This window comes from Candoia aspera, chromosome 4 (assembly GCF_035149785.1).
Source record: "Candoia aspera isolate rCanAsp1 chromosome 4, rCanAsp1.hap2, whole genome shotgun sequence".
Classification (NCBI taxonomy): Eukaryota; Metazoa; Chordata; class Lepidosauria; order Squamata; family Boidae; genus Candoia; species Candoia aspera.
In genome coordinates, this window is record NC_086156.1 from 21,098,800 (window position 1) to 21,115,989 (window position 17,190).

Consider the following 17,190-nt stretch of genomic DNA (forward strand, 5'->3'; position numbering starts at 1 on the left):
TGCATATCATTTTGAAAAATGCAAACAATATTTCTACTCTCAAGTAATTCGGCAGATCTGGTTGAATATCTATTAAATAGGTTTTGCTACTAAATCTATGCAATTATAATGACTTCAACAACAATTACTAGTATTATCATTTTTTACTATGACCTTCCTTCATTATTTTACAGTAACACCTGTAACTAAACTAAACTAAACTAAACTAAACTAAACTTGAGTTGTAAGGATTCAGAGCAGAATTTAGTTCCTGAATGTTATATACTGTAGATTCCATAATAGTTTAAATGGGACCGTGCATACCAAGTATCCTGACCTCCCAAACAACAGCTCTTACCTAGGTTATTACAGTAACACATCCATCAAGGTAATCTCTAGTGCCACATGCTGCTTCAGATTCAATTCTAAAAGCTCCTTAATTATTACACTACAGTGGTTGATTGGAATTCAACTGGGCCTGAAAGAGATTACATTTTCTGAAATATTGAAGTTCAAAGTTTAGAAGTGCTCCTGATTCTATACTGTCCCACATGTTCAAGTGATTGCAGTGAAAGGCTGTTGGTATAACAGTTGGTATTTCACTTCACATCCTTTCTATCTCCATCTATTGATATGGCCACCCATCTACCAACAGAACTCTAGGGAGTGAACAAACATAAAAACTTAATACAAGTACCAAGATCAGTTGGGAGAAAGAAAAGAAAAATGACAAATGACAAAGTTGGGCTCCAATAAACATCTCAGTACCTATAGATGACATACAATTATGCCAGAGCTCCATTAACATCCTGGCCCCAGTGGCTGGCAGGAAAACTAGGTCTTCACAACCTTCCTGAAGGCCAACAAGGTCAGGGTCATCTGTACCTCTAGGGCATAAGGCACACACAATGACAGAGAAGGCATACTTCCTAGCCCTACCAGATGGCACTGCTTCACAAAAAGGACCTGAAGCAGGCCCACTCTGCCAGATCTGGTGGGACAGGCAGAAATCATTGTTCCAACAAGTAACCTGACCCCATGCCATGTAGGGCTTTAAAGGTGAAAGCCAGCACCTGGTACGTATGCAGTGTATGGCATTATATGGTGTTATATGGTATGCTCACTCCTGTACATGTCACTGCATTCTGGACTAGGGACAGCCGCATGTAGAGCATGTTGCAATAGTCTAATCAGGATGTGACTAAGGCATGAGTGATCATGAACAATGCTTTCCAATCTAGGAACAGGTGCAACTGGCATATTTGATGCATTTGTGCAAAGGTTCTTCTGACCATTGCACTACCTGCGCCTTGAGCAAGAGCTGAGAGTCCACGATGACTCCCAGATTGTGCATTAATTCTCCCTGGAATGTGTAAAGATGGAAAATCATTAGATATGGGGAGGCCTTAAACCCCACAGCCACTCAGGGTTTCAGGGTTAGGGTTGAATTGTTAGGGTTGAATGAAGTTGGTTCTTCCACATCCAGACCCATGCAGCTTCAAGGCACTTGGACAGCCTGCATACTGATGATACTTGACCCCATGCTCTCACCCAGCTGTTTCATGTAGATTGCATTCTGCAAAGCAGAAGCCTAGGGCTGGACCTCTCCTTCCCTACTGGAAACCAATTTGAACTGCTCTTGGAGGAAGGAGAGGAAGGACTGTGCCTTCCACCCCTAACTCCCTCAGCTGGTCCAGAAGAATTCCAAGACTGATGGTACTGAAAGCGATTGAGAGATCAAGGAGGGCCAGGATAGATACACTACCCCCATCGTGGACCACCAGAGGTCATACACAAGCACAATCAATGCCATTTTGGTACTATATTCTGGTCTGAAACCCAACATGCTTTACATAGCATTACCATTGGCTGTCCAAGGAATGGCATGACTTCTTATGAAACCACCTACTTATAGATCACTGCTCTAAACTGTGAAACGTCTTTTTATATTGTTGTTTTCAAACTATTAGCAGTTCACTCTGAATGCTGTTTTAACATTCTGTAGTAATATTTTAATGGTTTAACCAGTTTAAGTTATTGTTTCTTGACTTATTATACAGTACCTTGGTGATACATAAATATTATTACCATTACTATTAACTCCATTACAACAGATTTTGTATTTTCCACTAACTTTAAAATAAAATTATAAAACCTATATACTACAATTTAATCATAATATAAACATATCTATCTAAAAAACTAAGATGGCCAAAAGGCTAATGACTGTGGCCACAAAATAAGAATATCTGGTACTTGGGAGAAACAGTATGAGAGCCAGACAAAATATTTAAGTGCAAGAAAGGTATCTACTGTGAATGTTTTTTTCAGCTGGACTATCAGAAAGGCTGAACTGTCACCTTTGAATAATTGTACTTCTTTTTCAGAAGCAAGACTTAATACCAGTAATACTTAATACCAGTATTTTCTGCCTTAGTTAATTCAAGGCTAAATTGCTGAGATTTTCTTTATGTGACGTTGTTTTGAAGACTAACCAGTATTGATACAAAATCTGACAGCCATTTTCTCCAGCGCAGCTCTGTTCACTTCTAGTGTGTTCAGTGGGGCTTATTGCCAGGAAAGGCTAAATACAATTGATGCCCAAATTGCTGCAGGGAAAGCAGCCTGATATTCTGGATCTGTAGTCCAAAATTAGTCTTAATTTCAAAAGAGAAGGAAAGGTATTTAGCACATTGACAGAAATACTGTTCCCAAGTGTTTTGCTCTAGAATTGAGAGCAGAATCAATGACTGAATCATGAAGATGTTTTGTGACAAATTTGTTTGGGGAGAGGAGAGGAGAGGAGAGGAGGAAGAAAAGCAAGCTGAGTTGTTAAAAAAAAACAAAAACATTTCCATGACAAGTTGCTGAAAGAAGGAAGGAATAAAGAGGAAGGACTGTTGTGTGGAAGGAAGAGAGAGATGTTTCTATCCTTACAACAAGTGTGATCTGCGCTTAGTCTTCCAAAAAAGGAATTATGATGCTTTAATCAGCATATGAGATGTATTTTAAGTACTCAAACTATCAAGGCCAGTTTGAAACATTTTGCAACAGTCACAAATAAAGCAAAACAGAAAAAGAAAAAAACCTTCTAGATTAATGTATTCTAATGAGCCACTGAGTGGATATGGATGAAATGCTCATTCAGCACTAATACAGTTATGACAGGCCTGTTTGCATTATTCTCAGATTATAATAATTCCATTTCCTAAGAGCAAGACAGATTAAGTTTCCAAAGTAAATGATACTTTCCAAAACTGGCCACATATTGACCTACTTTCATCATCCTATCTCATCTTATTAAACAGAGATTTGTAAAAGCCTCTTGTCCGCTCTTGCAACTTCTGTGTTCTTACCTCTATGCTAGCAATGATTAATGACTATTTCATATTTCTTTTGAATTAGGTTATTACTAAATCTGGGGAAAACAAACATAGTAAATCAACTTTAAACTATGGCATAATATTCTTGTTTCAAATATGGCAATCATAATAATAGTCTGGACAAAAATTAAATAGAGTTTGAACTGCCTGGTTTAGTTACAGCCCATGGAAAAGAGGAATAAGAGGTTTGCATGTACTAGTAAAAGATTCATGCATATTTTGACTTTATAGAGGCATGACAGTCCAAGGAAGGAGAATGACTGCTTAATCTCAGCGATTTATGCAAAATGCTGTTGATGATTTGCAAAGTAGACTAGGAGATGGACTGAATTCAAAGTGCTGATCGTCGCTCTAAAAACTTACAGTACATCGTTGGGAACAATGTGTACCACCCCACCTATGCACCAAGATTTTCAATCAAAACTCTTTTCTAATTGCTGTTCCTGTCTGAAATAAGGTAGATGACACCTAGGACAAGGCATTTCTGGTGATGCATATAAAATTTCTACCCTTTTAACCTTTTTTTTTTTATTGTCACTTTAGTGCTAGGGGTAAAAAGGAGTTTCTATTTCCCCAGCATTTAAAATCTTCCAAACTTGTAAAGCTTCTTTATGATCTGTAAACTTATATTTTTACTAATGCATTTTTGCTATCTGCTGTTATTATTATTAATAATTTTTGAATTACTGTTTTGTTGATAGGCAACCCTTGAAATGGCAAATGGCATTGAAAGTACACTGTATACATTTTGGAAATAAAACATATGAATAGAAAATACCCCCAGATAATTATGTGGATAGAACTGTTTATGTTCAATTTACTGAACTTGCATTGATTAAATAATAGGATTACTTAAGTCAGTGTCAAATTGACCTCTTACTTTAGTGTACTATTATATGCATTATATTAAGAAACAATAGTTACACTGCCACATCAGTTGTTACTAATTATTAAAAACTGCAAGAACTAGGCTTAAAAACTAAGACTTTCAAGTGACAAGAAAGGTTTCCACCTCCTGCTAAGAGAACTCAAAAAAGAAAAAAATAGATATAACAATAATTTTCAGGCAAGATATCTTAATGGTTATAAGTTTGCAACTATTATAATATTTTATGCGCGCAACATCTTTATCAATTAAGAATTATTTTCATTACTTACAAAAAAGATATATAGAGAGGACATGGTTTGAACCTTTAATAAAGTCCACAGCTAAGAAGCTAGAAAAAAAAAGCTGTGGGACTCCATTTATAGACTGAAAATTGACAAGCAACAAATATAGCATTTTAATCATAGCTTTCCTCTTACATTATTTCTACCTCATTCATGTATTTACAATGCAGTGAAGAGATTAGTTATAGGCACATTAAATCTCAGCTAGACAACCTTCTGAGGCTGAAGTATACAACCTTTGGAATTTTCTGAAATCACTCTTGGCATGCTCTCAAAATAGTTACCATGGGGGAAACCAGCTTATTCTTGAAATGGCTAGAACAGTAGATACACCTAGTCCTCTCCCTCCCCAAAAGCCAGTTTACCAGAAAACATACTGGCAAAAAATGCTAGCTGCCAATCCTGCTGGTCCCCAGTATGCTCTCTGCCATCCCATCATACCTTTTCTTTGGGGGGAAGGGCTGCTGTATTTTTCTGGAGAGGTGGACATGCTCCCTAAGAGAGCACTATTGTTTTCTAAGAATGCCTACAGTGCTTAAATACAGGTCCAGAAGCACACTTGGAAATAAAGATGGTAGAAGCAAACCCTTTGCTTTATTGCATGTCAGTTTCCAATTAACGAAAAGCTGATTTCAAAAGACTGACCTACCCCTGCCAAAAGCAAGTGGTAGCATAAACTGGAGTTTTAAAGAACTGCATATTCCTAAATGTTATCACCATCATCTATTGTTCTGTTCTGCTTTTTATTCTTCTTCAGTGATGTCACGTAACTTTTGATGTTTTATATCCAGAGTTGAAATTTCTTCATAACTGAAATATTTGAATAATGTTTGGTAAAAAAGAGGCGAGAAAATTTTTTCCTACAATATAAATTGCCAAGAAACACTTTTTCTCAGACACCCATTTTGTCTGTACCATTTTAAGCAAAACCAGGAGGCTATGCACAGTAAAAATAAAATTATATCCCCAATATATCCATTATACTGTAGTCAAAACGGTCTTAATTTGCTAGCTGCTGTAATTGTTCAGCCTAATCAACAAGACCTCTATGAATTAAACTAACACTCAATTATACAAAGGGACATGTACCTTTACCCTGCCTTTAAAAAAAATGAAAACTTCCTTAAATAATCAGGCAACCCTTCTTCTTCTGGTATTTGTCAGAAATACACCTCATTTTCTCCTAATCAAAAAAAATATACTTTCCTTCTCCTGAATGGAAAAACAGCTCATGGCTGTTTTAACAGACTGGCTATCCACCCAGTTTTTCTGTCCCTGTTGCCAATTTTCTAAGATGTATTAATTTTAAAAAGGACACTGAGGAAAGAAGATATGAAACATCAAGAAATAGTAAGGCAGAACTCTTTGCTACATTTTCTCATTAAATCCAGGTTTCAGGACATTTACCATGTTTTTAATTATATAATATTGAAGTTAGATTTTAAAGAAGTCTGACTGCTTATATCTAACTAGTTTTCTATTTGCATGCAACCCTCCAAATCCACCAGCATTTATAACTTGATAGCAGTGTACCCTCAATGTAAGTCACTGATTATGCTTTATTTTTCTTTCAATATTTTAAAGAAATAACTCCATTGCCTTATTGTTGCTGTTCACAATTCATATATGTCAATATGTATCCATATCTATGAACAAAATTAATTGCTACTGTGATTATATTCTGTATTTTCATCCACAATGTTAAAAAATCAGTTGACATTTATGATTCTGAGAGACTACATATCTATAAAGAGGAGACAAAAGCTCAAATACAATGCACAGTATTCAAGACAGATTAGGGAAACAACCCTTATGGCTGTCGGCTAGAGTGGGAAGTTAAAAAAAAAAACACATCCTAGAAGAAACTATTTTCATGTCATTGCAAAACAAACCTAGACAAAATAACCCAATAGGACTCAAGTTTAACTTGAGGGAATGTTTACCGTTGATAAAGTACAGGTAGTCTTCACTTAACGACAGTAATTGAGCCTGGAATTTCTGTCGCTAAGCCATGCGGTTGTAAAGCAAGATGGCATCACTTAGCGATGGCAATCCTAGCAATTCCCCTTGCCATTGTTAAGTGAATTTTACCCACCTAAGCACCCACCCCAATCCAAGCCATTCCGGACTTGGTTCCTCCCAGCCCCAAACACTGCCTTCAACTCCCCCCTGCCTATCTACCCCCATCTCTGCCCTTTTGGAAGCCAGGCAACCTGCTTTGGGGGCAGGAAGGCCACCTGCACAGTGTGAGGCGTCCCATCCCACCTGCGCGGGCACGAGGCTGCCGATAGCAAGCTCCACCCTTCCAAGCCTGCATTCAGAATGCTATCTTCTCAGCTTATGCTGTCTTCTCAGAGCCTGCTGAGAAGATAGTGTAAGGTGAGAAAACAGTGTTCTGAAGGGAGCCACGTGGGAAAAATGCCGGAGAAGCTGGGTCCGAAAAGGACTCAAAAAGGCAGGCAGCTGCTTCTGCTTTTCCTCTGGGGGCTGAGTGAAAAAGGCAAATGTTAGGTGCAGGGAACTGGGAGAGGAGGCAGCCGGCCTCGCGCCGTGTGGGTGGGCTTCCCGCCCCCAAGGCAGGTTGCAGGGCTTCCGAAAAGGCAGAAATGGGGGGGGAGATAGGTGGGAGGGGGGAGTGGAAGCACCCCTGCAGTTGTAAATGCGGGCAGGCTGCCAAGCACCCAAATTTTGATCACGTGACTGTGGGGGTGCTGCAAGAGTTGTAATTTTGGGCACCGGTCATAAGGTCATTTTTTCAGCACCATCGTAATTTCGAACGGTTGCTGAATGAATGGCCGTTAAGTGAAGACTACCTGTAAACAAAAACAAAAAAACTAATAGAAGCAAGAGAAGGAACAAACTTCACAGCAATGATCTAACTAACAGCTAACTGAAGATATCATTTTCAGTAGGGCTGCAATATATGGGAAAATATACAACGCACCTCTCTTTAAAATGTTAAAGCAGCCACATCTTTCCCAGACTGACGTAATTGCTTGTAAGCTCCTCCAATATTGTATATGTGCACAGACACTTCTCTTTCTGTCCCCCCCTTCTTCCCCCCCCCCAGAGAAACAAATGGAGAGAATAAGAAGTGATTTACAAAGCAGCTATTGGACATGGAAAAGAACTGCTTTAACAATTTGAACAGAAGTGATTTACGCACATTGTATAGCATCCCTTTTGAAGAATTTGGCCATCTTTATTTTTCACACATGGCTATGGAAACATACATTACCTACAAGTAGAAAGAATAGTGTTTGTAATTTTCACATATAATTATATTTCTATACATTTTTCAACATCTACTTAAAAATATTTTCCTGCAGTCAGTATTATTTCATTAACATACAAGTGAGTTAAACCATTAACATTTTTGTACTACAGAAAACAGCAACGTTACAGCAGCTTGATAATGTCAGTGCTCTCCTGCTTCTCCTGTTTACAAGTTGTCTCACAGTCAGTACAATGTCAGATGCAGGGTTTGCTCCTCAATCAGCTGAAAGGAGAACACTGTTTTGATGCATGCAAATAACAGTTTTAAGTAGTCTTGTTTTGATGGCAGCTGTTCAGTAAATTCCTATGCCAGCTTTGCCAGAGGTCGTAAATATTACATAAGGGTTGACCATGCATCCAAATCAGTATCACTAAACCAAATTCCTTACCAACATTCACATAGATTTACTCATCAGTAAGAGATGCATCAACTTAGCAATGAGTGCCTTAATGCCATTCAGTTTTGCTGTAAATCCTGCAAATTCAATCTGAACCCTTTTCTGGAAAACTTACTTTTTTTGTCTTAATAAAATATGCAGTCACTAGCACAGTTCAGTCTTCAGAAAAAGGAGAAACAGGAAGACTCAAGTAGATTTAGCAGAGGAAAACTTTGAAAGAAAGAAAAACCAGACCAGACCATTTAAGGAATATTTTTTTCTTTGTAAAATTGTTTATATATTGCTGCTCTGCTCTCAAAAATGGCTCCCACTGTGATTCATAATTATAATCATCTTAATACAGAAAAACTGAGAGGAACACTTTTAAAAACAGCATTAGAAGAATTTATTTAAAAATAATTAAAAATTTTGAATGAATACATAAATGTATTCCTACAATGAGACATCAGGCCTTTTCTGTGGTAGACCCTCTTTGTGGGTATATGGAGCCCCAATTTTTCTTGCATTTAGAAGGCAAACAGTCTTATTTCATCATGCCTTTGGCCCAAGCTCATCAGGGGGGGAATAGGACAGTATTAGAAATGGACTATACTAATTTTAGTTGTTTATATTCTGTGTGATTTTTTTCTAATGTTGTTCACTGCCCAGAACCCATCAGGATGGAGAGAGATTACACATTTTGTTAAAATAATATAATAAGTAAAATCCATCAAAAACAGGTCAAATATTGCTAGGGAAGGATTTCAATATCTAGAGTTTTTCTACCGAAAAACTGTATGTCATCAAAGACTATACAGCCATGTGAAAAAGTGAATTTTTTTACTTTTCAAAGTATTTCAACATACAGATATTTGATCTTCATTTCAACGATACTGATAGATAAAAGGGATATAAAAAATATGATGCACCATTTAGGTTTTGTAGTCCATTGTGTAATTTAAATAAACATAAAGGCAAATTTTACACATGGAAAAAATAAGTACACCCCTACTTTTATCCCTACTTCAAAAACATAAAATTAGCATCAGGTGCACCAGATCTGGTACAAATGATTAGAATATTGTTAGAGAGGATCTGGGAGGAACCTTTCTAATTTAAACCTCAGACATTTAGTTTGATTTGCTCTTTGTTGTTTAAGTGTGCAGTATCACTATTCTTAGATCAAAAGAACTCTCTGTAGCCTTCAGAAAGGTTATAGATGCCTATGTGTCTTGGATGGGTTTTAAAAAGATTACCAAAGAATTGAACAACAGTTCCACTGTCCACAAGATAATCTACAAGTGATTTCAAACAACCATCAACTTGCCCAGGCTGTCCCAGCAAGTTCAGCCTGAAATGAGAATGCAAGATGCTGAAGGAAGTCTCTAAGAACCCCAGAATTTCATGACACGACCTACAGGTAGCTCTCGCCATTACTGATGTCAAAGCGCATGCATCTATCATTAAAAAGAAGCTGCACAAATTAGATCTATGTGGGAGGTGTGCCAGGAGGAAACCTTTGCTATCCAGAAAGAACATCAGGACAAAACTAAAGTTCGTTCATGAACACCTAGACAAAGACCAGGTCTTCTGGAGCAATGTGCTCTGGACAGATGAGGCAAAGATAGAGTTATTTGGCCAAAGAACCAGAGGACAGGTTTGGCAAAAACCGAAGATAGTATTTCACCAGAAGAACCCAATACCAACTGTAAAGCATGGTGGTGGAAAGGTTATGGTTTGGGGCTGCTTTGTTGCATCAGGGCTGGGCAGCTCACCATCACGTAATCCACAATGAATTATTCATTCTACCAGAGGGTGCTTGAGGATAACATGAAAAGACCTGTGAGAACACTGAAGCGCAACCGAAAGTGGACCTTGCAACATGACAGTGACCCTAAACTTTCCAATAAAACCACCAAGTAATGGCGAAAGAAAAGAAAAGAAAAGAAAAAAGAAAAGAAAAGAAATGGAGGGTTCTGGAATGGCCAAGTCAAAGACCAGATCTAAATCCCATTGAGATGCTGTGGGGTGATTTGAAACAGGTTGTCCATGCAAGAAGCCCCTCAAACATCACAGCTGAAAACAGTTTGCATGGAGGAGTAGGAAAAAAATTCCTCCCAGTCAATGTCAGAGAAATGCCTACTTGAGGTTGTTTCTGCCAAAGGGGGAATATCAGGTATTAGAGCCAAGGGTGTACTTACCTTTTCCACTGAAGGAAATGGCGTATCTGTTAATTTTTTGTTGAATAAATGATTACAAAGTCTTTTTCATAACTTTTTTGTTCAATTGCATGTCTATATACTATTTGAATGACGACAAAATACTGGTATGTTCACATATGTTACGTGGGCTGTACTTACTTTTTCACATGACTGTACCTCCCTTGGCTGGTGGAAAGTGGGCCTTCACTAGCTCTAAATTGTTTAGGGCTTCTGGATAAGAATACCCACAATGACTTGCATGCAGAAACAAGCAAAAAGGTACAAAAAAGAAAAATAAATAGGATTAACTGTAATAAAAAAAAACAGCAAGTACCTAAGTATTCTAACCACTTCATTTTGCACTTCCCAAAGTTTTTCGTGATTTTTCAAGGATGGTCTCACATACAAACATTATAGGACTCCAGATTAGATCTGACTAAAGCATATTTAAACTATGACCAAATGTATATTTTCCATTAAGAGATACAAGAAACATACTGCTGAAACTGGAGCACAGACAATTTTAGTTGCAGCAGCCAACTGGATATTCAGCTGAGTTCAAAAACCAATCCCAAATTGCAAATCTCATCACTTGATGGGTATAAACGCAATTCAGAATACACTGTATTTCTATTTCCAAAGCAGCTTATATACTGACCATCTGTACCTCAGACTCATTATTCTAACCAGACACTGATTTAGGACTTCTACAACTTCCTGGCTATTAGTTTAGTTTCATCCATACATTAGTGATACCTAACCCCCAAATCCTGAGAGAGCTATCTGAACAGCTTCACATGGGGACAGAAAATGAACTTCACAAACTAATGACCAAGAGGATGTGCCATTACCCTCTAACATAACCTTTTTATGATTATTTACTCATAATAGTTTGAAGTCACTGCAGCATGGTACCTCCTAATCCCGTATCAATGAGACATTTCAGAAAAACATCATTATGAACAGTACGAAAAACCACTGAGATGTGAAACAGAACCAATAAATGCATCCTTTGCTTTCTTTCCTTCTCTTTACAGCAAATGGTATCCATCAAGCAATCCAAGGGAATTTCAAATAGAAAAAAAAAATTCAGATCAAAGGGATTACAACAATAGGTTTCTTCCCCCCTACCCCAAAAAAGCAAAAAACAAAAAAACAAAAAACAATCCTGAGTTGGGTGGACAATATTCACTGTAGCATTTTATTTCACATTGTTTATAAAATCAAATGATTGCTTTTTAAGTCCAGATCTCACCACCAGCACCTTCAGTATATTAGGAACATAGCCCTTCTTTAAAGAATCATCTGTAATCAACATTTCCTATGCTGTCTCCATTGTTTAAATGAATTTAATCAGATGAACTGGATCTAAGTTTAACCTACAAGTTGTTGGCCTATAATTAATTCAATTCAGAGTTTACTCTTGATTATTCCTGTTATATTGTTTGTTTACATGTTATTTTATAAATCTTAATTATAAGACTTTATTTATTTGATTTTTATGGCCGCCCATCTCAAACAAGTGACTCTGAGCAGTGAACAATCATAAAATAAATTAAAACCAAATACAATACAATACAATACATATAGATATAGACCAGAAGATAGTGGTGGTGATAGATGTAGCAGTGCCAAGTGCTACATCTATTACCACCAAGTGCCAAGTGCAACATCAGGAAAAAGGAGTATGAGAAGTACCAGGGCCTGAAGGAGAAATTAGAGAAGATGTGGAAAGTGAAGGCCAAAGTGGTCCCAGTGGTGGTAGGGGCACTTGGGGCTGTGACCCCCAAGCTGGGAGAATGGCTCCAACAGATCCCAGGAACACCACCAGAGTTCTCTGTCCAGAAGAGTGCAGTGCTAGGAACAGCTAAGATACTGTGCAGAACCCCCAAACTCTCAGGTCTCTGGTAGAGGACCCATGGTTGAGGAAGACACATACTACCCATAGGGGTGAGAAGGAATTTTTTTTTTTTAGATATAGCTAGCTAGCAGCCATGACAATTGTAATGATAATACCAATACAGCCAAGAAATGAGGCCCTTAACACACTTGGGGCTCCAGGCCCGGGCACATAACCAGGTCTTTAAGGCTTATGAAAGGCCAACAGGGTCGGGGCCATCCTAATCTTTGGAGGGAGAATGTTCCAGAGGGCAGGGGCTACAACAGAAAAGGCATGCTTCCTAGTCCCTGCTAGCCGACACTCCTTGGCTGATGGGACCCGATTATGATTATAATTAGAGGAATCAGTTTTTAAATAAAAACTTAGTTGTTTTTGAATATAAACAGGAAGAAGGAAGAAAAAAATCCAAGAAATATTCAGGAAAGTATAGCTATTTTTCAGAAACAGTAAGAATGAGATAGTAAGGTAGATGGGAAGTACTATATTCTGAACAAAGAAATAATAGGCACGGATATATCTAATACATCAAAATTAAGTTGGATTATTACACTGCTGTAATTTGGAGTTAGGAGATTCACAACAGTATGAATGGAAAGATGCATTATTTTCTCCTTTTATCAAAAACAGTATCATGTACATGTTGGTACTGTACAGATACAATGCAATTTAAAATTGCCAGCATGAAATGCTATAAATATTAATTTAATTTATTCTATTTAGGCACCACCTAACCCTGAACTGACTCTGGTGGTGTACAATAAAACCAAACAGAATAAACTAAAATTAAAAATACACTGTAATAATTAAATAAAAGAAAAAACAAGAACCAATGGCAGATCTAGCTAACTACACTACACAAACTCTAGCAGGGCCCTAACCACCCTGTCCCAAGGTCTGGAATAATAGCCAGATCTTTAAGGCTTTCCAGAACACCATCAGGGTGGGAGCCACATGGTTATCAGGGGGAATATCATTCCAGAGGGCAGGTGCCATGACAGCAAAGGCACACTTTCTGAATCCCAATCAATGACATTGTTTAAATGAAGGGAACTGAAGCGTGCCACCCTGTTGGATCAAACCAGCAGGCTGATATCATATATGCATATGTCTAGGATATATTGCTACAATTAATAACTTTCTAATGTGCAATATTCAAATACAGTACTTTCTGAAGTACCATAAGATAATTTTGGTTGCATTTTGCAAACTTCTTTGTAATGTCTCTACAGAAAATAGATAATAGCTCTCTTCAGACAGTGATTTGCATCATGTGAAAAGTAGTAATCAACCCCCCTTCCTCTCAAATATATACTGTAATGTGATGAAAGAGCAAGTCATTCACAGCAATTGTGCAATTTATATGAGATGGTAGCCTTTGCATACTTGCACTGTATTATAAAGGTTCTAGTGTGCACAGAAGGCTTTGCATATACATAAAGGCTCCCTGATGCACATAGGCTAGCTCTTCACTCAGGTCAACAATGCAACTTGGAATAGAGAAGGTTTGGTCACTGCTCATCCCACACAGCTTAAATAGGACTTGTAACAGGCAAATACTCTGCTTTGCAGACCTAGTTTCTGTGCAGTAACACCAAGTTTGTGATGTACCTTTTTCATACAGAAGGAAAGATGCCACTGATAATTAAGTAGCTAATGATTTTATTAGAAAAACCTTTCCCTTGAATCAAAACCATCTTACTTTTGCCTTTTCCAGCTGTGTCTGGGCCTGTCGTTCAGCCTCTCTCCGCACTGCCTCTCTGTCCTCCTCAAGAGATACATCTGAATCAGACGGACGGCTGGTGTAGGAGTCCGCTGAACCCTGGGCAAGAAGAAAATAGAGATTGAGAAATAAAATTATGACCTTGTTTCAAAAAATCAGAATGCTTCTGTGGGTCTTCTTTTTCAGCACCAATAGAAATTTCTGCTCTTATTTTTTTTTAACTGCAGTTTTAATAGCCTCCGCAATAATGCACACAACACTGTTTTAATTCTGAGGCCATTCTGAAAACCAGTGTTTATTGTCCGGAATTATGCTTGCTCTTCTGCCCTCCCTTCTACTCAGCAAATGATTTTTGCTCTGCAAAGACAGGGTCTATAGAATAGCATCAATGGTGCACTGCAGGGCTAAAGGATGTGCAGCTGTTTCAAGGATAGGTTTAGATCAGCAAACCACAAGTAAGGCAATTTGACTCTCACGAAAGGCAACATTTAGACTAAAAATACAAAGTTGGTAGGAATGATCCTTGGAAAAGATTGTAACCTCAGCTTTTTGCTACAGATACTATCTTAACAGCAAAGTACCTCTTCAAATGATACCCCTTTTCCTACAGGAAAAAAATGGCTCAAATCTATCTCATCTGTTCAGCAAAAACAGAAAGGACCTCAAATCAAATTGTGGCTGACATAGCATGTTTGCAGTCAAGCATACATCCAACCACAGGTAATAATGCTGAATAACTACATAAACAACATATATCTCTTCCTCTACCCCCATCCCAGTAAAATCAGAGGAATGAAAACCTGCTAATTCAAACAGAATGGATGCAAGCAGTGCTTCCCCCAGCCCACCTGCAATGCAAAATATGCCAGCAAATTGAAATGTAGAGCTTACACAGATATCTGAATTCTTCAGCCGTCCGCCTTTGGCTCTTTTCAGAAGCCTGATCCAGGTGGCCTTCATTAGCCAGCCAGCTAAGTTATTGTCTGCAGCTGCAGAGCCCAGCACTGATTCTCATACAACATGTGAACACTGAACACCGCAGAATCACTGTTCCTTTCACATCCATTCTCTGCTGCAATGTCTTTCTTCTCAGCTTAAGAACCTCTCTATGTCTCTGTTCTAATCTAAGTAAATTCTTAATTTCCCCATGCCACTGACATACAAAGATGTTTTAGGGGGAAAATCAAGACCAAGTATATTCTAAGAGATGCTACGCTGATGTAATCAGCATACATAGAGAGACTGATTTTAAAAAAATGTGTTGTCCTTTGTTGCATGCATTTCTGAACTCACTTCACTGCTTGTTTTTTCCTCCCTTTTTACTGTGTAAATGCAGTGCTTACAAAAGAATCGTTACAAACCCTGTGCAAAATGTAACATTTGCAAGTGCAAAGTTCATTTCATTTCTTCAGAGCTCGAGTGTGTATGGGGGGGAGCATGTTTAGAAGCTTTTCACAGCACTGGGCATGCTCCATACATACAGCCTTTTACGCAGATGCTCACATCACACTGTGTTGCTAGTCTATGTCAAATTACCATTTTACATCTCAGGAGTAAACTGCTGAAAAGCAGCAGTGGTTTTAGAAAGCAGAAATACCTAATACAGTATTTATTCTTTGCTGTATATTTGAGAATGTTGTTTGTGTTACACACTGTTCTCTACTGAATTTCAAAAAACAGAGCCATACTGTAAAGACAAAGACAACCTATAATTAATGTCACTATTTTCACTTGATTAACATCTGATATAAATATTAGTAATGCTATATGTGTTATCAATGTTTTATTTTTACCTAAAACAACTGACAATACATGCCTCACCATAATACGTTAAAGAATATATACTGAAGGACAATAATTGGGTTCACATGTATATTGAACACTAGGATGATGAGTGTGAATGGCATAGTAGGTCTCTTATCTCCATTTTCTTATCTATCACCCATCCATTAGTACTACCATTAGTAGGACCATTAGTACTATCTCAGAGCAAGAAGCTTGCTATCCTGAGGCAGTCGTAGATTTTAAAGCTGAAAAAGAGATGAAGAATACTTTCTACACCATCAGCATTTGGGAATCCAAGAACAAGCCAGTCTCCATCCTTCTCTTAACTTAGAATAGTTGAGAAATATAATGGAGCATTTCCTTATTTCCCTTTGACTTTCTTAGTAGTTCTATGAAACAGTAATGTTGTTCAACAGTAGGCCATTTTCTGATCCAGCAATTGTTCAAATGTTCCAGCTTCTGAAACTATCTCTCCCATTCCCATTCCCAAACTCAAAATCTATCACCCTTCTGTTCAACTCAGCTTTCAATTTTTTCATTGCCAGAATTTTGAGTACAGTGCTCCAACTGTAGTATTTTGTCCCCTTTATGTATTTGCTTTCAATGTAAATAGCAGGTACGTCCTTACATAGGGGAAAGTAAAGTCATTGGCCTGGAAAAAATAGTGTTTCCATTCAACTTTGTACAGCTTTGTTGTAAACCGCCAGAGTCCCTCTCTTGGGGGGAGGTAGGCAGTGAGAAATTTGATAAATAAATAAACTTCTTTCCTATCCCAGTGTTATAAGATCAGTAACGTTTACACAGCTATAGCTTAGTTTCTAATATGGTGAAATTCTTTATATAAAAAGTGTAATCCTCATTTTCCATTATAACATAGCAGTTCTGGGCATTAGGATAGGATGGAGAGCATTTTTCAATGGAAGCCACATTGCCAAATAGGAATTGGGCAGACATTAATCCAGTTATACTCTCACAGGTATAGAATCCCTTTTTCATAGACACAATTCTCAGAAGGTTGCAAAAGTAGACAGTAAAAGCTATTTTACCACCAGCTTTTTACCACCATCCAACATAGTAATTTCCTGGAATTAGCCTGTTTTTCTTTGTTTTTGTAGAAGAATTTGATAAAATGTCTATTTTCATTTTAACAAAAAGAAACTCAGAACTTCTTACAACAGTAATATATACATACCATGAATCTATGGCATGCATTAAATAACCAGTGGGAGTTATGGACATCATAAGAACTACAACATTCTAAAATCAGCTGGAATTCCTCAAAACACACGTGCATTGCTAAGGATTGTTTCTCTCTAGACGTTAATCCATTTTTCAGGAAAGTACAAGTAGTCCTTGCGATACAAAGGCAATTGGGACCGGAATTTCCGTTGCTCAGCGA

General features: G+C 37.7%; 1 protein-coding gene across 2 annotated transcripts in view; it reads right to left on the reverse strand.

Annotated features, from left to right (window-relative positions):
* The window catches only part of CACNB2 (calcium voltage-gated channel auxiliary subunit beta 2), a 156,827-nt gene that overhangs the window by 47,369 nt on the left and 92,268 nt on the right, over positions 1–17,190 (reverse strand). For both annotated transcript variants that reach the window (XM_063303547.1, XM_063303548.1), the window contains exon 3: positions 13,986–14,105. In XM_063303547.1, the coding sequence (XP_063159617.1) occupies positions 13,986–14,105 (120 nt within the window). The remainder of the gene's footprint in view (positions 1–13,985; positions 14,106–17,190) is intronic.